The sequence below is a fragment of the Mustela nigripes genome, chromosome 13, assembly GCF_022355385.1.
Source record: "Mustela nigripes isolate SB6536 chromosome 13, MUSNIG.SB6536, whole genome shotgun sequence".
NCBI classification, from domain to species: Eukaryota; Metazoa; Chordata; class Mammalia; order Carnivora; family Mustelidae; genus Mustela; species Mustela nigripes.
In genome coordinates this window covers 139,838,748-139,866,691 of record NC_081569.1, presented here as the reverse complement: position 1 = coordinate 139,866,691, position 27,944 = coordinate 139,838,748, and the positions used below count along the sequence as shown (strand labels likewise).

Here is a 27,944-nt window from a genome sequence, read left to right as displayed (position 1 = left end):
GGCTTGCGAGGCCAATGACCCTCTGCTGCCCGCCCCTCAGCCCCCAGGGCCAAGGGCAAGAACTGCCTCTTGGGGCCCCACCTTCTGTGCGGAAGAAACAAAACGGTCGTTTCACAACAGGTTTATTTGGATAACTGACCAAAGGAGCCGCGTCTGTAACCAAGATGGAATTCACAGTATGTTGTTACATTCACACTTAAAAAATATATCTCTATGTACAGGAATTTGCAAATTGATGTAAACATACATTACTTTCCAAGTACATTTCTCCCTTTCTCTCTGGAAGAAAAAGAACAAAGCCATCCAACAAGGCAACCCCTTCAAAATAAGATTAATACAAAGGACGTAAATATCTCTAAATCAAAACTGTGGTTCGTCTGACCTACTGGGTGTTGGGAAAAAACGTCACAGAATGAAAGTGATGACAACAGCGTGACTTCAGATGGGACTGGACTATTTAAAATGGATTTTCCAGGAAAAATAGGCACTGATTTCTAGAAGGAAATTCACTCCTTACTGAAGCTATTTCTTGAGCCAATATGGCTGGTTAACGTTTCCATGAGTACAAAGAACCCAGTGCAGGACTCCACCAGCTGAGACCAAATGTGCGGTGGGATCGAGACTGGCGCTGCCCAGGCTACGCTGAAAGCCGCTGGCCCCATTCTCCAGATGTGGAGGACCAGCCCAATTCCATGTCAGCTCCGGTCCGTTTCTTCCCATACTGCAGCTCTCTAGCAATAGATAAGGTACCCTGCTGCTTACCCACTTAAACTACTCTTCAAGTTGGTTAGAAAAACATTTGTTAAAAAAACAAAGGGAAAAAAAAAGGCATCACGTTATCTCATCCAGGCTGCCCGCCCCAGCCCCCCAACGGGAGGCATGCCAGGTGGGGGGATGGGTGGGGGCACAGGTGGCTGTCCTCCTGGGGGGACAGCTGGAGGTGGGTAGCTAGCAGGTGGCAGGCCCAGGCCTGGAGGAGGGTGAGGGGGGACTGCGTGGGTGGGGGGCAGGCGTGGGGGCGGGGGTGGGAAGTTGGGGTTGTAGGTGGGGGGAGGCGGGGGATAGCCAGGAGTTGGGGGAGGAATGGCAGGTGGAGGGAAGGAGGCTGGGGGAGGGGGCACTGGTGGCGGGGGTGGGTTGGGGGGGTAGACATGGGGGTGGTAGGGCAGGTGAGCTGGCGGGCCGTAGGCTGGGGGCAGGGCGCCGTAGGAGGGGCCCTCGGTCTTCATCATGGACTGCAGGCTCTGGTAACCCTCTCCGGACATGTAGGAGCTGGTGGTAGACATCCCGGTCATGTAGCTGGAGGGTGGCGGCGGCGGCGGCCGGTGTGGCAGCGGTGGCGGCTGGTGCACGGGGGCTGGGTGGGCCGGAGGAGGAATCTGGACTTTGGGAAGGTCACTGGCATCCACGGGGCCCGGGGGCTCTGCCTCACCTAAGGGAGCTGAGAGGGGAGGCTTCCGGTCTGCAGAGAAGAGACAAGTTACTGCCTGGCCCTGGGCTGGCTCCTGGGTCTGCTTGTGCAGGGGACGTGTCCACTGATGACCTCAGGGTGGGGAAGGCCGCCCCGGAAGCCAGGAGCTCCACATAGCAGTTCTCGTGCTCTCCCCGACCCTCCCCCACTTTCTTGCCCCCATTATAGCACTGGCAGGGCTGCTGCTCTTCCCCCATGGCCAACTGCACAGAGAACAGCGAGCAGCCGTCCCCTCTGTGGCCGGTGCCTGATGCCATTGCAAAGGACCCCCTCCACGCAGCATGGCCGGGTCTCCCTCCCTTGGTCCTCACCACTCGGGCCAAGGCAGTGCCTGCAGTGCATGGAGCCCCCCTGCTAGTACAGATGGGAGCGGGGCCCTGTGCCTGCCTGTCTCTGCCTCTAGAGACCACGAGGCCGGGGCCGCGTCACCTCCCTGTCTGCAGCACCGGCAGCAAGCGCAGAGCCTGCGAGCTGGTCAAGTGAATGAGGCGACATTTAAAAAACACAATGAGCAAGTCTCTGACATTCCCGATGAAGCCACCAAAGGAGGAATTCTGGTTCGAGTTCACTAAGAGAAGGGACATCAGCCCCCAGTGCGTACTGTCAGGGAGCACTGCCAGGGAGCACTGCCGAGCTCTGGGGGGCTGCCCTCCCATGGCGCTTCCCAGCGCAGCCCCGGCTCCCTCCGTCCGCAGCCTCCCTGCACACATTCCCCCTGCGATTCCCCTCTGCATTCACGACCAGACACCTGGACAAGGACACTGGAGACATCCCACCATGGGAGGCCAATCACTGCGGAAGTGTGTTCTTTGGGTAATTCCTACGGCAGCCCAGAGTCAAAGACAAATCACAGGAGCCAAGATCTCAGGGTCCAGAGAACACAAGAAAGTGAGGGCCATGAAGGGGGTTTTGGGTCTCTTAGCACTTGGCCTCATGTGCTCCCTGGAGCTCGGAGCAGCCCCGGCTGCACAGACACAGATGTGTCACGTGCCCAGGGCGGCGCTGCGGTGTCTGCGGGACCCTCCCTGCTCTCGCCCCGTGCGTGAGGGCAGCGGTTCCGGCTGGCTAGCGCATCTCTCAGCACCAGCCACGGCCCTGGGGCCCGGCCTGAATGAACCAGCATGCCCAGCCAAGTCGGAAGGTCGGGTAAGCCTATGGAGAACTGTGTCTGGGCTCCAGGGCAGGGCCAGTGGCCTCTTAGTTCCGAAGCTGATGAAGGAACAGAGTGTGAACTGGAGGCCTGTGGACAAAGGGTCCACCACCTTGAATTCCTCCTGTGTCAGTCTAGGGCGCCTGGGTCCACGAACACGCTTGTCCATCTTTGAGATGTCACTTCCTGTCACACCGTGCCGCCGCCACAAGTCACCTGTTCACTCGCCTGTCCTCTGTAACCGAACCTGGAACAGTGGTCTGGGCAGGCACCTGCGTGCTCTTCTCCTCGCTCTGATGCCTGCCGCCACCCGCCGCCCTCTGAGACATCCCTGGGGAGGATGCGCCTCCTGCGCCTCATCAGGACCTGCGGCTCCCCGAACCACAGACCCCCGCTCCTCCTGAGTCTTCTTTTCCATCTGCCTCCCCTCGGCCACAGGCCCCTATGAAGCAGTGATGGGACCTTGCGGGAATGAGCCCCTGCGGCCTGGCGCACCGACCCCTCCGCTTCCACCTCCGCCTTCAGCACCTGCAGCTGCCAGACTCCACCGCGGCCCTTCCGGCTGCCGAGCAGGCTCCCACCACCTGCCACCAGTGCCTTCACCCCTCCTGCCAGCTTTGTGCATTCTGCGGGGCTCCCGACACCATGCTCAGGCCACCCCCGCCCCACAGTGTGCAGCTCTCCCTACCTTGGGCTTCCCAGGACCCCACACCCCTTCTCAGCCACACCCCTGGCACAGGGGATGCGGGTCCATGCCTGCTTGTGGCGGAGACGCCACGGAAGTATAGAAATGACCCACTGTAGGTGTCTTTTTAAGCAGGCTTCATCCTAGACTGAGGACTATAGGATTTGTCCCAAAGTAGCAAATGATGCCCCTACTTTCCCCAATCTTCTCAAGTGCTAGGACTGACCATAAGCAGAAAGAAAGAGAATGCGTGGTACCTCTGCCACAGGCACGTGGCGAGCCCCTGGGTGAGGCAGGCTGGCCCAGCAATGCTCAGAACACACACGACTCCTGCCCACCCCACGGCCTGCTCCATCCTCCAGAGCGCTGTCCCAGGAAGAGAATGCTACATCCCTCACAGGGCTTCTCCTCCAGGCTTACGTGGCACCAAGGAAGCTTCCTGGTTCCCTGAGTCCGGGTGGGAACTCCTCATGCTTTATTCTCCGCTCGACTCCGAGCAATTGCTCCTTCCTCCAAATGCCCCCGGACGGCACCCCGCCCCCAGGAAGAGCGAGGGAGACTGGGGTCTAAGACCCACAGCGATCCTGCCGGGTCAATGTTCCTAAGTTGCCAGGGCTTTGTCTTCCTGAAGCTGATTCTACATTTATCCTGCGTAGCTTAGCCCTTCTACACATGACAGGCCAGAGAATATCCAGATATACCTGGAATTTATAACATCCTCAAAAGATCTGGTTTGTGAAAGACAAACACACACCATTTTTTGAAAGATACTTGGTCACTATCTTCTTTTAAAATTTTGGCTTACCAAGTCTCCCTTCGGTGGACTTGTCCCAGGCCTCCCCAAGTCAGCCCTCTGGAAGAGCAGACGGGAAGGCCGGCCTCCCACACTGCTTTGAGCAGCCACTCACCTGGAGGAGGGTGGGCCGGAGGCAACGGAGGGTGAGCGGTCTCCATCTTGGGGATTTTAGGTGGCGGTGGTTCTAAAAAAGGAAAAGGATATCGACAAACAACTTACTTCTTCATGAGAATAAACGTGGCATAGAAGACAAAAAGGAAGAAGAAAAAGGGAAATGTGCCATTCAGAAGTGTCTTTGGGGAAACAGAACCAATGTAACCAAGGCTTCAGGAAAGTGAGGGAGGCCTCGGCCTAACCGTGAGCTGCGAATCCTTCCACCAGAACCAAACAAGTCTAACACACATCCTCCAGCCCAAATAATCAGGCCGCTGGCTTCTCACAGCTCTTTCCACATCTACCCAACTCCCTTGCGGACGGTCCTGGACAAGGCCTTCCAACAAGGAGAGAAGCAGAGCACCATCTCAGTTCTGGGGAGTATGTCTGTCCGTCTGTCTACCGGGTCTACAGGATTAGAGCACAGTCCTATCACCCAGCCCCGAGGGCTCACGGGAGAAGCCACCACCTTTGTATTCTTCATTGTGCACACTTTAAGTCTATTTTCTTCCTCACAGACACATGCTCCCGATGGCAGCATGTCAGAAGCAGGACATTAAGGACGCCAGGAGAGACCCAGAGGCTGCAGGCCACCAGCACCCACAGCGACAACACTAAGCCAGGCTATACCAAGCCCAGTAGCTGGGGTTTATGAGGGTAGGGAGCAGGGAAGGCACACCTCATGGAAAAAGAACTCTCGTCTTTGTGCTAGCTTGTATGTTTTGATGCTTTCTTCCAGAAGCTCACATTATTCTGGCTTCTACACTGTTCTGAGGGGATTCTGCTCTAGCGTCGCTGAGCCTGTCCTGCTTCCTGTTCCAAACAGGCCAAATATTCAAAGTTCGGGGATATGTCTGTATTCGCTTTCTGGGGGATCAAGTCCCCTCTCCTCTAGGTGGATAAACTGTAAATCTATGCCTCAAGCTGCTCTCTCTCCTAGAGCCGTGGACCTGACTTCTGAGCTCCACCCAGCAGCTCACATGACGCCTTCCCCACCTCTGCTGTGACTGCCGTCACTGTCACATCAGATGCCTACCTGCGACCCTGCCCTCCAGCCAAGCTGAAGCTGTCTAGATCAGTGCTGCCCCCAAAGAGAAGAGCCACACTTGTGATTTTAAATTTTCTGGGAGTCACCTTAAAAAGATGTGAATTAATTTAATATTTAACCTAATGTATAAAAATTTGATCACTGCAGTGTGTAATCAACATAAATATTCATCAGTAAGAGTTTTTACACTTCTTTTCTTAGTAACGCTTAGAAATTTGGTGTGTATTTTGCACAAAGGGCACACCATGATTTGGGATGGCTACACTTCCAGGGCCTGAAAGCCACCTGCAGCTAGTCACACAGGGCAGACAGCCTGCTCAAGGTCCTACCTGCAGGCTGTGTCCACACCCTCCGTTTGCGGGCCCCAGGCCGTTACCCTGACTGCCCTCACCACGTCTCACTCAGAGACCTGCGAGCGCCTCCGCATTCCCAACCATCTGTCCTATAACTGCCGCCAGCAAATTTTTTAAAATGAACTCAGACTTTGCCATTCTCCTGCTCAAACATCTTCAGTGGCTCCCGCTGCCTATGCAAACATCCACACTCCCCCACATGGACTCTGGCTCCAGTCTGGTTCCAGTCACACTTTAAGTCCCAGCAGAGCTCCTCGCTTTTACCTCTTCATAGAGTAAGACCTCCTGCCCACCTGTCCCGCTCCTGTGCCCACGTGCATCCTTCCACTTACAGGCTCAACCCCCCAGCTCAGCCCCAGGTGCTCAAAGGCCCGTCTTCCTCCAAGGTCGCCACTGGCTTGTTTCTGCCTTATACCGCACACCAGCTCAGCTCAGTTTATATCCACATGGCAAGCAGCACAGCCCGATCTTGGGTCTCACACTTACTTTCTGCCCAGATGGAGCAGAAGAAAAATTCACCTGTACTGAACTCAGCACTTCCCCAAAGACCCTGAGAGAAATGTAGCTTTATTGTAACTTGGAGATCTCACAACAGTTCAATAAATCATTCACTGAACTCCCACCCTGGAACTAAGCAAAAGAGAAACAGAAATGAGTAAACACTGTCCTGTCTTCCAAGAGTTCAGCACATCAGGGCCCAAGACACATGGACAAATGCTTCTAAATTTCTGTTCTGTGATCTTCTAGATTTTACTTGCCCTTTCCATTTGTTTCCGATGTAGAAACAAATTAACCAACTTTGGGCTCTACAAAAAAACCCCAAACCTAAACCTAAGCTGTATTTGAAAGAGGTCTGGCCCACATAAGCAGCAGGGCTGGCGCACAGGGTGGTTCTCTGGGCACCAGCATTGCCTGTCACTGCCATCCTGTCCACCCCCCACTCTGCCACTTGGTGTTCAAGATGGGGACCCCAGGCCCCCATCGGTCTACTGCGGTGGGCTGAACCAAACCTCCAGCAAGGAATGCTGCTGCATCCCCGCTCCCTCGCTCGTGGCCACATGTGTACACAGGCTGCGAAGTACACTTTTATCGCTGCTCCTGTTTTTTGATAACTTTGGTCCGAATACAATCTGAACACACAGGGCACTTTTTCTGGCAGGCAGGGTGAAGTTTTGGATGGACCATAATGATAAATTTTAAGGGCAATCTAAATCTTGCAGAAATGTTAACTAAGAATCTGAAGTTTTGATAAACGGACATAGAAACTGAAAAAGCCCCCTTAGAATGGGAAGTTACCTGCTGCTTTGTTCTCTTCTTTGGGAGAAACGACCTGTTACAAGAGATAATACACACGTGTCAACCAAGACTGGGGGCACAGGGAGGACGAACAGATGGCCCAGGACCGAACGGACTCACAGCAACAGCCGCTCCAGCTCCACACCAGAAGCAGCTCCGGCTTAGGGCCGCAGGGCAGAGACACCTGAGAAACCACCCTCTGCTTCCTCCCTCCTTCCCTTTCCCGGGTCTGATGGGACCCCCGAGGATTTCCAACAGTGGCTTCCGAACAACACTAAGTTTCAGGGCCTCTAATGTGCTGGCCTAAATTCGATCAGTGGTTTGCTGACATGTGTTTGTCCCTCATGGTCTCTCCTACTGGCTGGGCTGTTGCTGGGGGAAGAAACTTCCACAAACTCTCCATATCACTCAGAGCACCAAACAGAAAAGCCAGAGACTGGAGAGACTGATGTTAGCAGGTAGCACACAGATGTGATACCCTGCCGGTTAGTGGGACACGCATGCACACACGCGTGCACGCGCGCGTGCGCGCACACAAACACGCAGGCAGTGATGGCTGGAGGGGGATGGAGCTCTCCTCGGCTGCCTGTGCCCCCCCCCCCCTCTGACCGCAGTTCTCAGGCTCCTTGTGGATGCGCAGCCAGAAGGAGAGGTCGGGGTGCCCCTGGCTCAGTGTCCTGTATGAGTCCTCAGAAGATCAGAAGAGGGGCTGTGCTCGGTTGTGGGGTTGGCCACTCCCCCACCCCGGAGAGCCGGTTGCTCCCGGGGCCGCCTGGCCCACTCACCACGGCTCGCTTCGCTGGGCGGGGAGGACTGGGCTGTGGGGACGGCTTCTTGGGCTGTGGGGCCTGTTGCGGCGGGGGCTGTGGGGCAGGCGGCTGTGCATCCTTCTGCTGTGGTGGGGGCGGGTCGGAGCCTTGAGGCGGCTGGGGCGGTGGCACTTGTGGCACTTGTGGTGTAGACTGGAGAGGTGGGGGCTGCTGCAGCTGGTGGGGTGTGTGATGAGGCATCTGTTGTTTTCCTTGTGAGTACAGATCCAGGATTTGGTGGCAGATGTCTGAATGGTGGACAACAATTACATTTGTCACAAATTCATCTGCCTAGGGAAAAATCAGCCCATTTCCCTTTCAGCTAGGATTCCCCTACAGGGACCAATGAGAGGGGATCACCTCTGCAATTCTCCCAAACTCTGCTGTGCACAGTGTGGGCAGAGCAGGCGTTAGGAGAGAACTGAACTAATAAAGGTGCTTCTGAAGAATGGCTTACATTTACCTATGTGGGGAATTCCCTTCCTGGGACTTGAGGCTGACAGAGAAGGATCCCCCAAACGTGGAAGCCCCTTAGGAAAGTCCAGCATGCCAGTACCTTCCAGAACGTCCACAGGGACATCCTGCACAAACTGCTCCCACCATCTCCTATACATGGGTTTGGAGGTCCATTCTTGTATTTCGAATTTGCACAAACGTCCTGCGAGATACATCACTGCCACTGCTATAATCTCTGGTTCCCACTGCAGTGACAAGGTCGTGCAGAGACTAGTTCAACAAGAAAAAGAGGTGACGTGACTTGGAGCAAACAGTTATGTTATCCAATGAATGGAGAGCAGATGCCACACGTAATGTCGGTTTGCTCACTCCTCTCTAAATGACCACATAAAGAATTAGAAATAAAAGCAGCAAGTTTTAAGTCTTCTAAAGGTACCAAAATAAGTTACTGGCCCACTCACCACTCACCAGTTACTAATACGTTCTTTGAAGAATCAGAATGCTAGTACGTTAAAAAATTGCTGTACCACAAAATACAAATGAATAAGCTTATGTCCGTTAAACTTGAAATCCTCGTCACTGAACTGTGATTTCAGATGACAGCAGCTCCACGCAGAGGCCTTCTGTCCGCACACACCACCTCATTGGACCCCTGGCTCTAAGAACAGCAAGGCTCTAAAACCATTTACAAGGCATTCTATTTGTGCAGAACCAAACGGGTTCTAAGTATTTAGCTGTCACAATTCTCTGGTGTTCTGGACTATGTTTTAAACTGGGGATGACATTTTTGCTTCTTCTATCCAGACATGGCCATGCATCCCTCTGCTGGGAAGCCAAATTCCCGGACGCTGGCCCCATCTCTGCCATTAGCTGGCCCTTCAGGCTGGGTGAGTCAGAGTCCTTGACACAGAGTCCTTGACACAAACTAGGGAGCCTGGATCCAATCAGCCATACAGTCCCTGCCTATTTTAAGAACTACAGTTAGATCGACACTTGAACACACGTACCTGTCATTTACAAATGTCCATGCCATTTGAACCAACTTTTGAATTTTGTTTTTATCACCTAGAAACAGGAAGAAAAAGGCAAATTAGTAGTGATAGCAACAGTGAGAAAGTGCATAAAAAGCAGCATTTAGTTCAAACCCACGCTGCGCTCCGCACCGCCCCAACACACAGCAAAGGGCTGCTGCCTGGGAACAGAGGGCACACGGGTGGGTCTGAGTTCTGTCTACTCTCTTCCCACACGACCTGCACCGAACCACCGTTTATGGGAAGCCTGCTCCAAGGCAGATTTTATTAGGCTATTTAAAAAACTCTGACTCATTTTCCTGCCTCCTATCACTTGGCAACTGAATCGCAGAATCTGTCTGTAGCTGACAGGAAGCGGTACTAACAGTTACAGTAATACCGGGCTGTCTGGGAGCCTGATGTCCCAGGCGCGCACACGCACACTCACAGACCCAGCTCTTCTGCTTTCGAACTCTTTTGAGAAGCATGATCTGAACGCCATCAAATCATAAAGACTTGATTTCACAGTGAAAAGTTCTTTAAGTAACTTTTCCCCCTTACCTTTGAGTTGTTTTGCATATTTGAGGAGGAACTGGTACGGGTGTTCCACCTGTAGGTCAAACTTTATGGTCTGGAGTAGGATTCTCTCCAGGACCATCACTTCTTCCTAAAAATAAAATAACAACTGTTGGGATAGGATTTCCATCTCAGGTCTGAAGCCGCATTCGGCTTTCCCACTTCCTCTCTTCTAGCTCCGGCTGAGCATCTCTTTTTCATCTCTTCTCTCCTCGGCCCTCCCAGGCTTTCACCTTGCTCAGAGACAAAGAGAAATTCTGAAAAGAACTAAAAGGAGGAAGATGAAACAATCGAAGCTGGTTTTTTAAAAACACTGGAAACATTCTTAGGAATATTATATATAATCTTTAAAAGATTTTTTTAAAAAAAGATTTTATTTATTTGACAGACAGAGATCACAAGTAGGCAGAGAGGCAGGCAGAGAGAGAGAGGAGGAAGCAGGCTCCCCGCTGAGCAGAGAGCCCGATGCGGGACTCGATCCCAGGACCCTGGGATCACGACCTGAGCCAAAAGCAGAGGCTTTAACCCACTGAGCCACCCAGGTGCCCCCAAAGATTCCAATAAATAAATAAATTAATTAATTAATCACTTTAAAAAGATTATTTATTTATTTATTTGACAGACAGAGATCACAAGTAGGCAGAGAGGCAGGCAGAGAGAGAGGAGGAAGCAGGCTCCCTGCTGAGCAGAGAGCCTGATGCAGGGCTCGATCCCAGGACCCTGGGATCATGACCTGAGCCGAAGGCAGAGGCTTTAACCCACTGAGCCACCCAGGCGCCCCCAAAAGATTTTATTTTTTAAAGTCATCTCTACACCCAGCATGGGGCTCAAACCAAGAGTCATAGGCTCCCCCAACTGAGCTTGCCAGGCACCCTGGAAATGTCATTGTTCTGCATATACGAGCCCCTCTTTACAAAACAGACCTTCACTTTATAGACAATTTAACTTTAGTTTCTTTCCAGACTTCCATCAAAAACCACAATCCTTCAGGGATTTCTACTGAAAACTTAAAAGCAAACAAGCAATGACGATGAAGCAGATTCACGCAAACTCAGACTCAGTATCTGATACATCCATACATAGCACGTGTGTTTTTACAGAGTATGTCGTCACTTTCTCTTCTAGCAAACTACATTCTTAACCTGTCCATACACACAAAACCTTTTCTGACTACTCGTATGTTTGTCTCCTTCTGTCTGAGGATCAAAGGAATGTCATGTTTGGAAGGGAGGGTGTAATCATTACTCCTTGTTTCGCATGTCACCCCCCTACCTACTTTTTAAGTATAATTTTCCTTTTCCTGTTTCCAGAGGACAGTTTTTCTTCAGTCTTAATAATATCTTGGCTCTCACATGGGCTTTGGTGGAGGTTGGGGGCCAGCACCTGAGGGTCTACACGGGGTGGAGGCACTTGGTCCTTCCAGGAGTCACGAGAACGATGCCTGTCTCACATAGAAAAGGAGCTTCCTATACAGCACGGGTGGGACAAAGGCACTGAAATCAATCATTTTGGAAATGTCCCTGACAGTGGCAGCCACTACTTTGGTTCCAATAATGAACTTCATTTTTTTTATTTTTAGAGAGGGAAAGAGAGTGTTTGTGCATAAGTGCAGGGAGGGGCAGAGGGAAAGACGGAGTCTTAAGCAGGCTCCATGCTCAGCGAGGAGCTGATGCAGGGCTTGATCCCGCAACCCAGAGATCATGACCTGAGCTGAAATCAAGAGTTGGACGCCTAGCTGACTGAGCCAACCAGGCGCCCTTCCAATAATGAATTTCTTGATGGCACTGTCCCTGGGCACACAATGGGTGCAGTTGGTGTGGTGAACAGGCTGCACGTGGCCACGGTGCTTTTTGGAACAACACTTTCCTTCTTTTGTTGGTCATCTTGGCAGTAATGACTCGTGGCGGTCCCCCACACTTCATTTTGGTATTGTTTCACTTAGTGTCAGTCCAGAAGAAAAGGAAGCTATCAGTGTTCTGACTGGGAACTCATCAAGTCCTAGGACAATTTAGGGAAAATGGAGATTTTTAACTTTGAATCTTCTTATCAAATATTTATTTATTGGAATTTTTTCATTCCTTCAGTGCTTTTAAGTTCCTTCCCTCAGCTCCCATGTTTCCACAGTTTCTTACAAGGCTTCATTCCGGACATTTTATTTTACTGTTGCTGTTGTAAATGGAATCTCCCCTTTCACTGTGCTTGGGAACTAGTTAACACCCACAATTAGGTACCTCCTGAGCCCAGCCTCTGTGCAGCCTGGCCACACCCAGCACTGAAAGACAAGGGGCATCCCAGTCAATGCGGTCTGCGCTGACAATGACTTGTTTACACCTGGGAAGACAGGGCTTGGTAGAGGCCTGAAATCCCATCACCAACAGATGCACAAGTCCATTAACTTCAGAAAGAGAAGAGGATCCGGGAATGGCTTTCACACTGAGGTTGGCCTCACTTGACAGAACACAGACGGTTCTCTCAGATTAACTATTCCAAGCAGCATGGCAGGACAAAGGTTCTTCTACCCTAGCACTGCAAGCATTCTCTCAAGAAAGCTTTCTACCACCTCACAAATTTCCCCACAATATAAAACATCCTGCTAACCTTGGCGTGTTTTTGCCTGGTTTTGTCACCACCTGTTTCCCAGAAGTCTCACCATGACTTCTAAATTAGGAACAGCCTTTCACCAAGTGCACCTACAGGTTTGGAGGCTTTGGCCCATACAGTATTACAGGATAGCCCGAGGCCTGGCCTCCCTTTATGTTTCCAATATTCAAGTAATGGGGTAATGATAGGTCTGTGTGCAGCATCCTTCCTCAGGGAATCTGCCCTCAGCCCCACAACACTTGTCTGGGGGGACCTGTCCAGGTTCCCAGGTTGAACGCCCTCGCTACACTATTAAATAATCTTTTTATAGCATTCACCACAGCTCATAATCAGATAGTTATAGGATTATTTCATTAAAATCTATCTCAACTCCACTACAAAATGCTCAAGAATGGCAAAGGCCACGTCTATTTTGCCACCTCTTTTAGGTCTAGGGCCTCACACAGCGGCTGGAATAAGTATTTGCTGAACACACGAGAAATTAATATGATGGGGGGGAACCACACAGTTGAAGCAAAGCTAATTAAGGCAAAAATGACCCACACGAGCCCCGATCTTCTTTTTCCTAACCGCTCGCACTGCCTCCCCCAAGTTCACGGGCGGGCTCACTCTCCTCTCAGGCAAAGGAAACCTCCTCCACGGCGGCTTCACTGCTCCCAGGTCCAGGGTACTTTCGTGTGGCCTTGTACTCCAGATCGTTTCTGGGGAGACTGTGCATGATAGGAAAGAGGGGCAGGTTTCAAAGCCCCTTTGTCCACTTGGGACAGGCTAGGTCCTGCTGTAAAGGTCTGAATCGCACGGCCATCCCCCTTCCCAACCTCTGGGGCCCTGGAGCTGCAGACCCTCTAGCTCACTCTGTATGACCAGGTCCTAGTTTCTGGGTCTGAAAGTAGAGCGGGCGGGTAAAGGCTGAAGCCAGAGGGGACTTCTCCAAAGGCACCGAGGACAACACACACCAGTGTGCTGCACGTGCCCGTAACGTGTTCCCACAGCGGTCTGCTATGGCGTCAGAATCAGACACCCACAGGTAACCGATGGTTACAATACTTCTATTAAACTGCATTTTGATCATTGTTAGCAAGAATTCCTAACAGACTCACATTTTCATAAACAGGTGAACAGATTTATAAATCGGTACAAGGAACAGAGTTAGGCATATGGACAATACTTATAGAGTTGTTAGTACTCATCGCAGCCACAATATATGCAAAAGCATTCTGAGCCTCTGTAACCTCCTTGAAGCAAGGAGAATGAACATGTTTTAATACACACACCTATCAGCACTGCTCGGCAGACAGCGGTGTCTACTGTGGCGGGCAACAGCAGCGCGGTAGGAAAAGCAGGAGCGGACGGCGCCGGACCTCCCTGCCCTGGTCAGGTCTGCCCTACCTGCGCCTTTGAGTTTCTCATCGTTCAACAAGCAGCTGCTGAGTGCCCACCCTGCCCAGCCTCTGTGCCAGGCGCCAGGAAAAAACAGACATGGTCTTCACTCTCTCAGATCTTACAGTCGACAAGCGGGCAGTTCTCGGCACAATTATCTGATTAACATCTACCCCACCACCAGCTGCAATCACTGTTGTGAAACATGACGCACAGGAGCCGAAGGGTTACAATGGGGGGACCCTGGCAAGAGTCAAGGATGGAGGAAAGCTGCCCCTGGGCTCTGACACTGGCCTTCTTACACCTAATGACAGTATGTGTACAGCTATCTCAGTGCCATCTCCTGACGCTGTCAGGGACTGTGGGGAAGGGACAGGATGGATGGTATGTTCAACAGCGGTGTCTCGGTGTCTGAAAATAGCAGCAAATGTTAATATTTGCCAATATTCTTAGAAAGCAAAAAGACACACAGCATAGGCAGACCCAAGTGCATGTCCATCTATCATGTGTACTTTCTGCCTGCCCAGAGGCTGGCTGGAGACTGGGCCCCTGCCATCATTGCTGAACTGAAGAAACCAAACCACTTCTGGATCTAGGAGAGCCAGTGGTCATGAGGGGACTTTTGTGCATATCCAATGTGCTCTGGCCCCCCCAAAGTACCCAGCACGGTGCATTAGCAAGTGCTTTAAATGTAGGCCCATTATCTTCCTCCCTCTGACAGAAGCAAGCATGAGCACCCTCTGCATAGGGCCCCAGGGCTCAGGGGACTGGCAGATCCAGGGGCCACACAAGGAACTTTACCACAATGCCGCTACGAGAAATCAAGATTTGAAGGCAAGAAGTTAAGATTCTTACCTTTGGGTCATCTCCAAACTGGCCAAACTGCACATCATTTAATAAACTACGAGCTGTTTTGATGATATCTTTACATTTTTTTGGCGTTTCTTCTACTTTCCCAGCCAGAAAGAGACAACAGGCTCCCGTCACCTAAAATGGAGACAGAATCTCTTGAGATATTGTTAACAAAACTCACAGAGAAATAGAAGCAAGAATTTTTGGCCTTCCCCATTTGACTTCATAAATTATTTTAAATCTAATTTTTTAAAGAAAACAACACGTAAACAAAGTAGATGCCAGGAAGGAGAAGACTCACAGGAACAAACTGTCATTTTATATCACAGTCTTAAAGATAATGGCTCCCTGAATAGTGAGCTTGGCTGCAGAGAAAGAGCACAACGAATGCGTGTCCTGTGGGACCCATCTGGACAGCACTGCCCACACTTGCTCCCCCTGCTGCGGCGGCCCGGACCCCCACGCCGGCCCTACACCGCCGGCCTCTCGCTGCGCGGCTTCTGGCTGTTCTCCGCCTGCGCCAGCCTCCTCGGCACACCCCTGTCCACGGGACCCTGAGCGCAGTGGGCGTCAGACGCTGCGCGGGGCAGCAAGCTGATTCTGCTACAGGCTCCTTCCTCTAGAACTTCACAAACTAGTATGGCAGACGTACACAAAACTCGGTAAAACTGTAAGAGGAAGGATCTCCAACAGACCAATTTCCCGGTAAGACTTCTGTTGTCTTCCTCCTGAAATCCTTCGATACCTTCCCAGTCTACCTACTAAGGTCGGATTTCCCTGGTCCAGCTTCCAAGGCTCACTACGGGCGGCTCCATCTTCCCTCGCCACCGTTCGCCTCCTGCCAGGCGGACCCCTGGCTGGGCCGACACTGAACAGCATCCTGCTGTCGAGGCTCACGCCAGCTGCTGTTGGACTAACTGCTCTGCCCCATTTCAGCACGTCTATGCCCTACTTGCAGTCAAGGCTTACCTAACTGCCGGCAACTTCTCACTGGCGTTTCCCCCTAATCCCTCTAAAATGTAATTAACCTCTCCTTTGAACGCGCCAACCTTCCTTCCTTCCCTCTCCTGTGGCTTCACTACTGACCGTGTGTTCTGTACATGTCATACTACGCGTGCTGGCTACAGGTTCCCTGTCTGACTCTCCAAAGAGTACGAGACATACGACGTTTTTAAGGAGTAACTGAAGAATGAGTGATACAGCATAAAGAACTTCTCTTCCATCTTAGCCTTTTTTGGGGGGTGTGTGTGTGTGTTAATTATAAGCCCAAATTTATCTTGTGAAAGGTAAGAAGGAAGTAAATCCCACACAAAGTACAATATGATTATGGTCCACAGTGGCCTAAATAAAAAAAGATTTAAATATAGTTAATTGGAAAAAAACAAAAAACTCCCAACTTGATTGCTTATAGATAGCACGTATTATATAAAAATAAATACCTTCTGGGAAAATAGAATAAAAAGAGACTACTATAACCAGTCCACTAAACTGTGAAAATAATAACATGTGATAGAAAATTATAATAAAACTCAAACACTTACATATCTTGGGAATTGCTTGAAGGAATGAAACATATAGAAGCGATGAAAATAAATTATTCCAGTTGCCAGAGTATCATAGTGACTGTTGTTCTGGTTAAGTACTTTACCAAGAATTTTTATTGGTTATGTTTTTAGTTAAAAGTAGAAAAATAAAGACAAATAATAAAAACAAACTCAGTGTTAAAGTACATACTACCTGTGGCCAAGTGGGCCGAGGGGGATCTTAGGGTGTCAGACACAGCTATCGTCAAGCTGAAGTTTATACTTACAACAAGGCCGGGCTTCACCTTCCTTTAGGTACCATTTCTACTATAGTCACTGGGCCCGGTGGCCATTCACTCAACGGCTAACTCTACACATTTAAATGATGAATGGCAAACAGAAAACCCCTGAAGAGCCAAGTAAATGAGAAGTAACATTTAAATAAAAATATTTAAGGACACCTGGGTGGCTCAGTCGTTACGTGTCTGCCTTCGGCTCAGGACATGATCCCAGGATCCTGGGACAGAGCCCACACTGGGCTCCCAGCTCTGCAGGAGGCCTGCTTTACCCTCTCCCACTCCCCCTGCTTGTGTTCCCTCTCTGGCTGGCTGTCTCTATCAAATAAATAAAATCTTAATAAATAAATAAAAATTGAAGAACTGTTTCAGTACAGAGACAGTACTATATACTTTGTCTATAATATCTAATTTAATTCTTGGTGGTGGTGCAGTGGGGAGCCTGTCTATAACACATTCCAGGGAGACACAGGATACAGTCCCAAGCGTGTGCCCACATCGAAGATGAACCGAGCACCCTCTCGGCGGTAGCGGGCCTCAGTGGCCGGATCGAGTCCTTCCAGCTGTGAGGGTGTGTGAGCCAAGTCTTTCTTATCCCAGTACCAACATGGTTTTGTGTGGTCCAGGTTTGCTGAGGTTACTGAAGGGCTTGAATTTTCTTTATTCTCCTTCATTTATTGAAGTAGACTTGTTCTTTCCAAAAGATTTTCTGAAAATGTTAGAACCCTAAAAGAGAAGCAACAGCAAAGCAGGAAAGGAACTTTTCATATTAAACAATCCTGATTATTATAAACAGTCTGCAGTCACAGATTATACTTAATTTTGGAACAAAATTTCCCAGAGAGGCAACACTACTGAGTGACTGATAGAGAAGCCCAGGTTCACCTCCAAAGCCAACTTAACACCTAAGTGACCCACACCATAATAAATTCCAAATTTCATGGTAGCTTATAAGGAAAAGCATTTCTGTCTCATGTACCTTTCTGCCTTTCTTCAGTAGCTCCAATCCCCTCAACACTGGTCTAGTTCTGTTCTTCAGTAAAACCTGGGCCTGTCTTACCCCACTAAAAAGACTTAGGCTTTAAAATTATCCATCTCTTCCATTTACCACCCAATCAAAATTCTGCTTTTTTGGTTTACTTCATTTCACTTAGAAAAGCCACCCGAGGGGCGCCTGGGTGCTCAGTCATTAAGCATCTGCTTTCTCAGGTCATGGTCTCAGGTCCTGGGATGGAGCCCCACATCAGGCTCCCTGCTTGGCGGGAAGCCTGCTTTTCCCCCTGCTTGTGTTCTCTCTCTCGCTGTGTCTCTCTCTGTCAAATAAATAAAATCTTTAAAAAAGAAAAAGAAAAAGAAAGCCACCAGATTGGATGATTTCAGATCTGCATGAATCAGTGAACTGAGCAGCACAACTCAGGTATGGGTGCAGGGATTCTGAGGGAGCAGGAGGAAAGAGGTGGCCCACAAGGGAAGGAGGAGTTCCTTTAGTATGTTCTAGCTTTCTCATCCTCTTTTTCTCTAAAAGTGTCAGCTGGGGTGCCTAGGTGGCTCAGTGGATTAAGCGTCCGACTCTTGCTTTTATCTTAGGTAGTGATCTTGGGTCATGAGATCGAGCTCTGTGTCTGGCTCCATGCTCAGCAGAGAGTCTGCTTGAGATTCTCTTTCTCTTTCTGTCCCTCATCCAGCTTGTGTGCACACATGCGTGTGCGCTCTCATGCATGCAAATGGGTAAATCTTAAAAAAAAAAAAAAAAAAAAAAAAAAAAAAAAAAAAAAAAAAAAAAAGACCCATTGAGAAAAGAAAAGAAAAAATAAGGACTTTCATCAACAGGCTACTGGAATATGTAAACTGTAAATGTGATCAGAGAATAGCAATCTTGAAATAGGCCAGTGGAAGGATTTTAGAGGCCATTAGATCCAGGTTGGTCCGCTCAGCAAGAATGTATCTGTTCCCTACCTTGGGTCTGGGCCAGAGGCATCAGTTAATCTGGAAGCCTAACCTCTTCTGTGTGCTCCCTCATTTCTGCCTCATTTCAGCAGGTTGAGTACATCCCTCCTCTTCCTTGTACTTGGGAACCCTAAAAATCTGATTGTTCCTCCAAAAGGAAGAAATTAAGTTTAAGGAGAAGTACAATCTTCTTCAACTAACATGTACTTGTGTGTGTGACAGAACTGGGCAATGACTGGGGGTTGAGGGGGGTCAGTTAGCCTAGGTAAATATGCAAAGGGCACAGAGAGTTGATCAGTACATATGAAGAGTTCACAGTCAGATGTCATACTGGGATACACTTCTCAACTCGTAGCTGGCAGAAAATCTAAAAGCGTGACTACTCTGTTGGCAAGGCCAGGGAGAAGCAGGCGATCTCATATAGCGCTGGTGGGAACACAAAATGCACCAACTCTCACAGAGGGGAATTTGGCACTACTTAACAAACTTGCATAAGCGTTTGCTCTTTTACTTAGTAATCCCACTTCGAAGAATCCACTCTGGAAATACCATTACAAGTATGAAACAACATATGCACAAGATTCTTCACAAAAATGTCATTTATAATAGCAAAAACTGTAAACAACCCAAATGTCCCTCAATACGGCACTGGCTGAATAAAATACAGTTAACGTCAACACTAATGGTGTACCAGGCAGGTATTAAGAGACTGAAAAGGATCTTTCTTTAAGTACTGGTAAGGAAACATTTCCAGGAGCAGCCAGACACAAGACAGTGTAGAGAGTATACATGTAAGAAAAGAGAAGAAATTAGAATAAATATCTCTATTTTTTTTTTTTAACTCATTACAAAGAAAAGATTACTCTAGGGAACAGAGAAGAACAGAATGGAAGAATACTTCTCTGGGTATACATTTTTAGACAGTTTTGACTTTTTAAGGTATCTTTTATTTGAAAATAATTATAGATTTACAGAAGAGCTGTAAAGACAGGAAAGAATTCTTGTATACCCTTCACTCTGTTCCCTCCAATGTTAGTATCTTAAGCAGCCATAGTACATTTACCACAACTACGACATTAATTTTGGTACATTATCAACTACAGCCTTGATGCAAACTTTGAGTTTTTCCAAAAATCCCTTTTCCATTCCGGGATCTAATCCAGGATGCCACACAGCATTTAGGAGCTGTATTAGCATCTTCTGGTAAGAGTTTCTCAGTCTTTCCTGGTTTTTCATGAGCTCACCAGTTCTGAAGAGAACCTAGGGTGACTGAACTGTCTCTGGTTTAGGTCTGTCTGACGTTTCCCAGGAACAGCCTGGAGTTCCGAGGAAGACTGGCACAGATCTGAAGTGCCCGTCACCTCACCTCACATCCCCCTGCTGATATGAAGTTGGGGTTGTGCCCAGTTTCTCACTGTAAGCCACTGCTTTCTCCTTATTGCCATTTTCGATTCCTTACAAATGAATCATAAGATCTAGCCCGGCCTAGAGGGCAGGGAATTAGGCTACATCTCCTGGAAGGAGGGGTATCAAAGAATGTGGGGACACAGACTATCATTACCACAGTAATTAGTAAGCATTTTAGAGAAAACATTTTGCAATGCAAAATACTAAGCAAATTACCTGTTTTTCTTAAAGTTTTGCCTATTAATTTTAGCATCCCTTGGAGGATCTTGCCTGCAACAATTACCACGGTGCTCTAATGATGCCTGCCTTTCTATTTCCTTTCGTACTTCAACATTATTTGGTTTCTTTTTAAAGAAAGATCTGTTCCTTCTCCCTCATTTATTTATTCAATCATTTACTTATATTAGTATGGACTCAATACTATCTGTTTCATTCTTTGAGTTATAATCCAGTATGGTCATTATTTATTTTGCTGCCCAAACAATTCCAGCTACAGCCCCTGGAAGCAGCTCTTACAGGCTGGGTTAGGAGTCCTTCTGCAACTTTGTTTTCAAATCATGTAAATACTGAACATATTCTTGAACTTAACTAAAAAGAAAAAAGCAAACCCTAAAACTCAAAATAAACCCAGTGTATAACAAATTGGAAACAAAACCACCAGAAAATCATTGTAATTCCTGATCTTGTTCCATCCTAAGTGAGATATATTCTAAGGACTAAAGAACTGCAAAGAAATCCTAAACTTTCCCGTAAGTATGTGTGTGTGTGTGTGTCTATTGTAGGATAAAGCAAAGATATATAAATGTTAATGTTGTTAGGAATCAAGATTTTCAGCTCAAAGGAAACATATATGCACAAGATCAAAGGTTAAGGGATAATCTGTAAGGTCAAATATTAATTGAAAATATCACAATAAATCATGGCTAAAATACACACACACACACACACACACACACACACAGATATCGATATCTATATCTATATCTTAGCCCTGTCCACTGGAAGTATCTAGAAGCAATGACACTCCCATAGTCAGAAACACATCAGGGCCCACATCTTGTTACCCTCTAAAAGGAACCACGTCTCCGCTCTCCTTTCTGGTTCGGGGTAGGGGTCTGCCTGGGATGTGTTCAGAATAATGGAAGCTTACGGAAAGACACAGGAGTCAGCCATCAGCTCTCACTGGACAAACTCAGGGAATGTGAATATTAAAAAGAAAAACTGCAAGGATTGATTGTAAAAGATCCAAGAGTCTTCTTTGCTAGCACTGGTATTAGTTATTGTGGAAAAAAGTACCTTTACCTCAACAAAAACAATCAAGCTTGGCAAATATCAACCACCTGTGGATTCTTACCTCCAGAAAGCTCAAGCTATATCCAAACAAGCTACCTTGGTTAAACCTAACTTCTAGTTTACCGTAAATGCTGGGAGTAGAAGAACAAGTTAAATGGCACAAGGAAACTATTAGTCACATCCAGAAATGGGACACTACCACATGACTGACCTGGTCGGTTCAAAAGAGTCATGAAAAAGCAAGAAGATGGGAGGAACTGTCCTAGATCTGGAAAGACTACAGAAGCGTAATGTTCAAACTTATATGTGAATCTTGATTGGATCCTTATTTTTTAAAGAAAAAAGAAAGCTATAAAAGGAATTTTGAACAAGTAGGGAAATTTTAATATGGACTGTATATTAGAGGCTATTAGGGACTGTTAACTTTCTCAGGTGTAATAATGATATTGTGATTATATACAAAAATGACTGTTCTCAGGCCGGATGAAGTATTTAGGGGTAAAGTATCATGTCTGCAATTTACTCACAAAAAGTTCAGCGACAACGCAGGCCTGCACAGTAAAGGTAGTAAAGCCTGACCAGGTTTCTGGTCTAGACCACAGGTAAACAAGGAGTCCCTGTACTCTTCTTTCCCTTCATAAAAAGTGGGAGAGACTCAGGTCAGACGGCTTACCAGACCAGGTCCTCCTTATCCCCTCTGGATCAGACTCTCTCAGCAGCCAAAGAATGCTTGCTTATGAATTTATAAATTCAAACAATGTGTAACTGCATTACATTTTACAGAAAGAAAATTTTAAGTGTATGGTTTACTAATGTTCACAAAGTGAACACAATTGTGTAACACCATCCTGCTGAGAAGCAGAATACTGCCAACATCCCGGGCATTCTCTTTACTTCTCTTCTAATCCCGGGTCCCCCAAAGATAACCACTATCTTGATGTCTATTCCCAGCAACTAGTCTTGCAGGTTTCTGAAAGACTGTGGAATGGCAGGGTATCACTCTGTCTCAACTGTTTCCTTTCGATCAACATTATGTTTACCCTCGTTGCATAAAGCACACCATTCATTCATTCTGATTTTCAAGGGCAATTTGTTCCCCAAGGACATTTGTCAATATCTGGAGACAGTTTTGGTTGTCATAACTAGGGAGTTGCCGCAGGCATCCAGTGGGTAGAGGCCAGGAATGTTGCCAAACATTCTCCAAGGCAAGAAACAACCCTCCAAAAAGAATGAAATGATCCAAAATATCAAGTGTTGAAGTTGAGAAACTCTGTTGTACAGTATTCATTCTATGAATAAAACACAATTTACCTATCCATTCTACTGTGAATGAAGACTTAAGGTATATCCAGTTTTTCATTATTAACAGTAACAAACATTCATGCACACTCTTGTGGAGCAGAAAGCAAGTGGCCAAGTGGCTTGAGGGAATCAACATCTCAAACTATCTGTAACTTATTCATAGTACACAAGTAGGGAATACTATGTTAGGATACATTAACCCAACAGTTCTGCATGTAGTTACTCATTCAACTATTTACTGAGTGTTTACTACAAGCCAGGCCTCAAAGACACAGCAGGAAATAAGAGGCAAGGTCTCTGCCCTACCACAAGTTTATGCTGTCGTGGTAGAAACAGAGAGAAAACAACTATGTTATTACTTGTCAGGGAGTAGCAAGTGCCATGAAAAATAATAAGGTATGGTAAGGGGAGAGATGGATGAAGCAGAGGCTGTTTGGAGATTTGCAGGAAGAAAACCAGTTAGGAGACTCGAGCAGCTGTAGGAGAAATGATGAAGGCTTTGTCCTCACAAGATGGTGTTGAAGAAAAGAGGAAGCGCCACAACCGGCTGTGGGGCAAAAAAAGTGGCAAGAGATGATTTCAAGTTTGTTTGCCTGATGGAAAAGGTAATACTAAAAACACACACACACACACACACACACACACACACACACACACAAAAACGGGAAGAGAAAGAGTTAGCTTTGATGGTTTTGATGGGGGGACCTGGGGCAGGGAGAAGTCTGTTTCCAAAAATATTAGGTTTGAAGAACCCATAAGACATTTGTGTGGAAACACCCATCAGACAGATAAATGGGACCGTTGAAATCTGAAAGAACACATCTATTTGGGATTCATCTATATAGAGTTGACAACTAAAGTCATGATGACAGGTGGAGGGCTGGAGAGTGAACACAGATGGGTCTGGAACAGAACCGGAGAAAGCAGAAGAATCAGTAAAGGAAAGAAAGGAAAGGAATGGTCAAAGAGGTGGGAAATCTGCGACTTCAACTGCAAGAGAAACCAAGGGATACTGGCCATAAGCCAGATGTGGTAGGTAGTCAACAGTGACGATTGCTTAAAAAAATGTTAAAGAACCAAGAATTAAGGAAAGGTTACTTTGGTGATTAGTTTAGAGACAGTGAAAGTAATGGCCGCACAACTCTGTACTAAAGACCACTGACTTACACACTACTTCAAACAGGTGATTTGTATGGTATGTGAACCATCTCAATAATTATAGCAGAAATATACACATGCACAAATAGAATCTTTACAGAAGTGCAATGGGGGAGAAGGAAGACTCGAAGGGCAAGGAATGAATAGGCTATGAAACAGGTTATTCTTGTTTATTCAGCATAAAGTAGAAGGAAGAGTCTGAATCAAGAAGGGAAAGAGCCACTAGATAGAGGCTGAATAAGCCACTGAGGGCTTCACTCGCTAAGGAATCACGGAAAGCATAGTTAAAAAAAAGTTAACCTTAGGAAGGAAGCTCTGAGACAGAGGGAAGGAAAAGTTTGAGGAAGATACTGGAAAAAACTCAGTTAAGGGGGAGGAAATAAATCATAAAACTCCACTGGGAAGTAGAGTGCCAAGTCACCCACTGAGACGACAGAGGCAGAGTGAGGATGAGGGCTGGGACCCAGTGCGGATGAAACATGGATGGAAGATAATCCCAGTCCCAGCAGATAAACCACAAACAGATTTCAAGCCTGTTGTGCCTGCTGTCAGTGGCCAAACCCCATGCTAATGATCCCGTGTAGGTGCCTTTAGACTCTGGGGCCAAACCAACCAATACCTGAGAGGAAGTGAAAATAAATGTACACAAACAGAATAAAAACAGCCCTCTGAATCATTCATCCCCTGAAAAAGTTCTTACATCAGTTCTATAGCACTGTTCCAGGTTACTCTTTATTTTTTCATGAGACCCTAAAGTTATAGGTTTTCTCATTAGCAGTTCATGATTACCATGAAAATGACAGAGAAGTTTATGAGCTCCACAAAGTAAAAATCTCTCAATAAACAAGTAGTGTGTCAAAGCATTTTGGCAACACTTTTCAGGAATGTGCTTTGGATGTATCATTTTACAAGATGAAAGAATAAATGCATTTTTAAATTTAAAATTATGGACACTTACAATTTGGAAACAACAGTGTAAGTCACTAATCAATCTTCTTACTTAGTACGGAAATTCTCTCTAAAGTAACAGTAATACGGGAAGGCTCCATAGCTCAGGGGTAGAGCACTACTCTTGTAAAATAACAGTAAAATTTGGTCACTAACCTTCATCTGGCCACTTTTATTAATGGGATGTTAATTGTTTAGCAGGCAGCCTATAGCACTGCACCTTAATTCTTGTATTTATCTTGTATTGATCTTTCTACCTTTCAACAATGCTCTGAAGCTCCTACCTTGCTCTCTAAGCCTTGAAAATACCTTTCCCTTATCTGATTGCCTTTTGAATATGTGAAGAGAATTTTTTCATTCCCTTCTCTTCTCCAGGGTAAACAAACATCTCCATTTTCTCAACATGGTTTTTAGTGTTTCAAGATAACCCCTAAACGTTAGCAACCAAAATGGAAAACAGCACTTTTTATATGATCTTCATAGCAAATGGGGGAAGGGAGTTACTAATATTCAGCACCATGTCCACTGTGTGCCCATTGAGACACAGCATGCCTGCAAGCTCTATTTTCTTATTCTCATAATTTATCGCGGAGAAAACAGAACTGAAGAGACAAGAAGCAACTTGCCTAATTCACAAAGGTCTTAAATGGCAGAGCCACAATTTGTCATTAGATCCTTCAATCTGGGGAAAGTCTACACTTCCCTTCCACATATGGAACATTACATCCTAGAATCCTTTTTTTCAAGGCAAGTCTTCCTTATCTCAAATTCATGTAATTGAGTTTCTGTAAATTCAACTTGGCAAATGCACATCTTATTAGTTTTGGTTTATTGTTTCAACTTTTAAGGATTCTTTATAGCTACAAGTTTTGAGTGCATCGATTATAGAAGCATGCCTCATATATTTTAAGTTGGTAATAAGAAAGCACAAGACCAGAGCCCTGTAGGTTATCTCTGAAGACCTCTCTTAAGGCTGACATCAAACCATTAATCAACATTTTGGGTTCAGTAATTGGAAAGGATATAAATCTATCCAAAAAGGCCTTACCCAGAGCACATTTATCTCTTGTGCCTACTAGGAAAGAAAGAGAGATTATGTTCAAGATCCTAAAGAAAATTGAATGGATCCGTGTCTAACAATCCCTCATTCACCACCAGGGTACAGTAAACTTCTAAGAAAAGTAATTAGATGTATGTCACCTGGCTTTTTTTTAGTTAAAACTCTGCCAGTTTGAGGGAATCAGCTCTCCTCTCCTAAGTATTCACAAACTCTTTTTGCTCTCCCCAAAATAATCCCCCAAATTTTAACAAGTTCTAGCACCCAAGAGCCATCCATCTAACTGTTCTCTGCAAACACTGAGACATTTACCAGACTCTGGTCTTCTCACTAACTGTGTTTTTTTGATTCCTCAAAACCTATGAATAACAATTTTACAATTTTACCTGCGAATACTCTGGAATATAATTTATCTGACCCTAAAAATATGAACTGGATTTAACCCAGCTTAATATCTTTTTAAAAGATTTTATTTATTTATTTGACAGACAGAGATCACAAACAGGCAGAGAGAGAGAGAGGAGGAAGCAGGCTTCCCGCTGAGCAGAGAGCCTGACGTGGGGCTTGATCCCAGGACCCTGAGATCATGACCTGAGCTGAAGGCAGAGGCTTAACCCACTGAGCCACCCAGGTGCCCCCCCCCCCCCCCCCCCCCGCCCCAGCTTAATATTCTTTCTAATCTCCTAAATTACCTTGAACTTAATTCCTTTTGGTTGGTTGTCCTTACTCCGTTTTTAGAGAAAGCAAACAAAACGTTTTTCTTCCTCAGTGAACTCCATGCTTTTGAACATAATCTCCTGAAGTAAAGTAGTTAATTTAGTAGGCCAGAACCATGACCAGTCTTTTCTTCAGGACATTCAATTTCAGAAGTGGCATTTAAGGACCTTATCAGCAACTAGAACGTTTCTTTATTGCTTGTTGGCGCAACTACATTTTCAAAATGAAACAAATGTTAAGTATATTTTATGCAAGAATCAACCAAAAAAAATCAACTAATATGTTTGAATAATGCATCCCAATATAATCAAAATGAGACAACAACCTCCCCCACTTAAAAGTAGGTATCAGTAGTTCTCACTGTGAAGAAAGTAAAATAATCCAGGATCACTCTTACATTTATACTCGAGATTATTTAACATGCAAGATCCCAAGGACACTAACGATCTTGACAAAATGTCTACCAATACCGGCACCACCACCGTCATCCAGCGATCCAGAAAGCTTACTACAGCTCCCGCGGCGTTCTAGGTGCTCCCGGAGCTTTCGTTCTAACAACATCATGCCCACAAACCTGTAATGAGCGTCTGCAACTGAAAGGCACTAGGCTAGATACCTCTAAAGAGCGATTTAGAGCAAGACACACGAGCTTCATCAAGTTTCCCTTAAAAACACAGAAGACCACCCACCACTCTCGAGCAACTGCTCTTAGAAGCCGTGCCTGAAGTCGGATGATTTAGCGAAGGCTCGGTGTACCTGGCGGTCCAAATTTAGGGAGCTCTACCCACCGCGCTTTCGTGCTGGTGGTAGTCTAAGAGCTTCTCGACGAGCTCCGGACTTAGGCCTCAACTGGCTCAAGGACAGTTCCTTTATAACAAACCCAACCCAGGCAAGGATCGGTTAAGGGCCGCGTCTCGGCGAGAACGAATCTGAGCGCGGAAGTGCCTTTGCCTTATCCCCAGTCCCGCCCTGCTCCAGGGTCCTCCGGCTCCCAAAGTCGGAGCGCCCCGGATGCGGAATAATTCGCGAAGTCCCAGGCCTCAGCACCACAGGGACCCGCACGCGGCCGAAGAACTGGTGGGAAGCCGCGGGTGGTCCGCGCTAGCGCGGCTCCGAGCGTGCCTGCGCGTGCGGAAAGACCCCCGCCCCTCCTCCCCACCTGCTAGAACGTCCCCGAACCCTAGCCGCCCCTCAGTCCGACGGTCGCTCTCTGTGGTGAGGGTCCGCGCCGGCCTCCCTGCCTCGCGCCCGAGCCTCAGACCCTCTCCCGAAGCCCGTCCCGCAGCCCCGCCGTCGCCCGCTAACTTCGATTTGCACGGGGGATAGCGGAACGAGGCGGAATCCGAGAAAAGCGACTCTGCCAGTGGATGGAGGAAAGAGGTCATACCCTACTCCGACCTCCAAGGAAGCGGAGAGGAGCGGCGCCGCCCGCGGTCCGTCGGTCACTCACCCCTCGCCTCAGGCAAGCCCCTTAGCGACGTCTCTCCTCGCCGACTGTGGCCATTTTGGACATGGAATGTCGGGGAAGCACGTCATCGCGCTGCGTCCGCGTCGAAAAACAAGCGACCGGGCGCAGCCCCGCCCCGCCCCCCCCAACGGTTCGGCTAGGCTTCCTCCCCAGCCATTGGGCCTGCGGGCCAGAGCGGTCTCGGCCCCCCCG

The 27,944-nt window shown here is 47.5% G+C and overlaps 1 protein-coding gene across 4 annotated transcripts; it reads right to left on the bottom strand.

Moving 5' to 3' along the window:
- Positions 1-105: 105 nt before the first annotated feature.
- CCNK (cyclin K) lies at positions 106-27,834 on the bottom strand. 4 transcript variants are annotated; one of them, XM_059373946.1, is made up of 12 exons: positions 27,735-27,834; positions 26,260-26,494; positions 16,933-17,181; positions 16,178-16,259; positions 14,640-14,771; positions 9,789-9,894; positions 9,225-9,282; positions 8,318-8,487; positions 7,738-8,009; positions 6,953-6,986; positions 4,215-4,286; positions 106-1,462 (listed from the first exon to the last, which is right to left on the bottom strand). In XM_059373946.1, exons 3-12 carry the CDS (start codon positions 17,127-17,129, stop codon positions 837-839), a joined length of 1,749 nt encoding a protein of 582 aa, XP_059229929.1. In that variant the 5' UTR covers positions 17,130-17,181; positions 26,260-26,494; positions 27,735-27,834; the 3' UTR covers positions 106-836. The 4 variants fall into 4 exon arrangements, with proteins under 4 accessions (XP_059229929.1, XP_059229931.1, XP_059229933.1 ...); XM_059373948.1 differs by having other exon boundaries at positions 26,260-26,364; positions 27,735-27,825; XM_059373950.1 differs by lacking the exon at positions 27,735-27,834 and adding an exon at positions 27,672-27,689 and having other exon boundaries at positions 26,260-26,364.
- Positions 27,835-27,944: the final 110 nt, after the last annotated feature.

Excerpts from the sequence above, each read along its gene's own strand:
- CCNK (XM_059373946.1), bottom strand. The coding sequence starts at position 17,129 with ATGAAGGAGAATAAAGAAAATTCAAGCCCTTCAGTAACCTCAGCAAAC. Across the intron at positions 8,488-9,224 it reads TGGACATTTGTAAATGACAG|TCTCTGCACGACCTTGTCAC; the intron begins GTACGTGTGTTC and ends TTGTTGAACTAG. Across the intron at positions 8,010-8,317 it reads CCCTGTGGACGTTCTGGAAG|ACATCTGCCACCAAATCCTG; the intron begins GTACTGGCATGC and ends TCCACCATTCAG.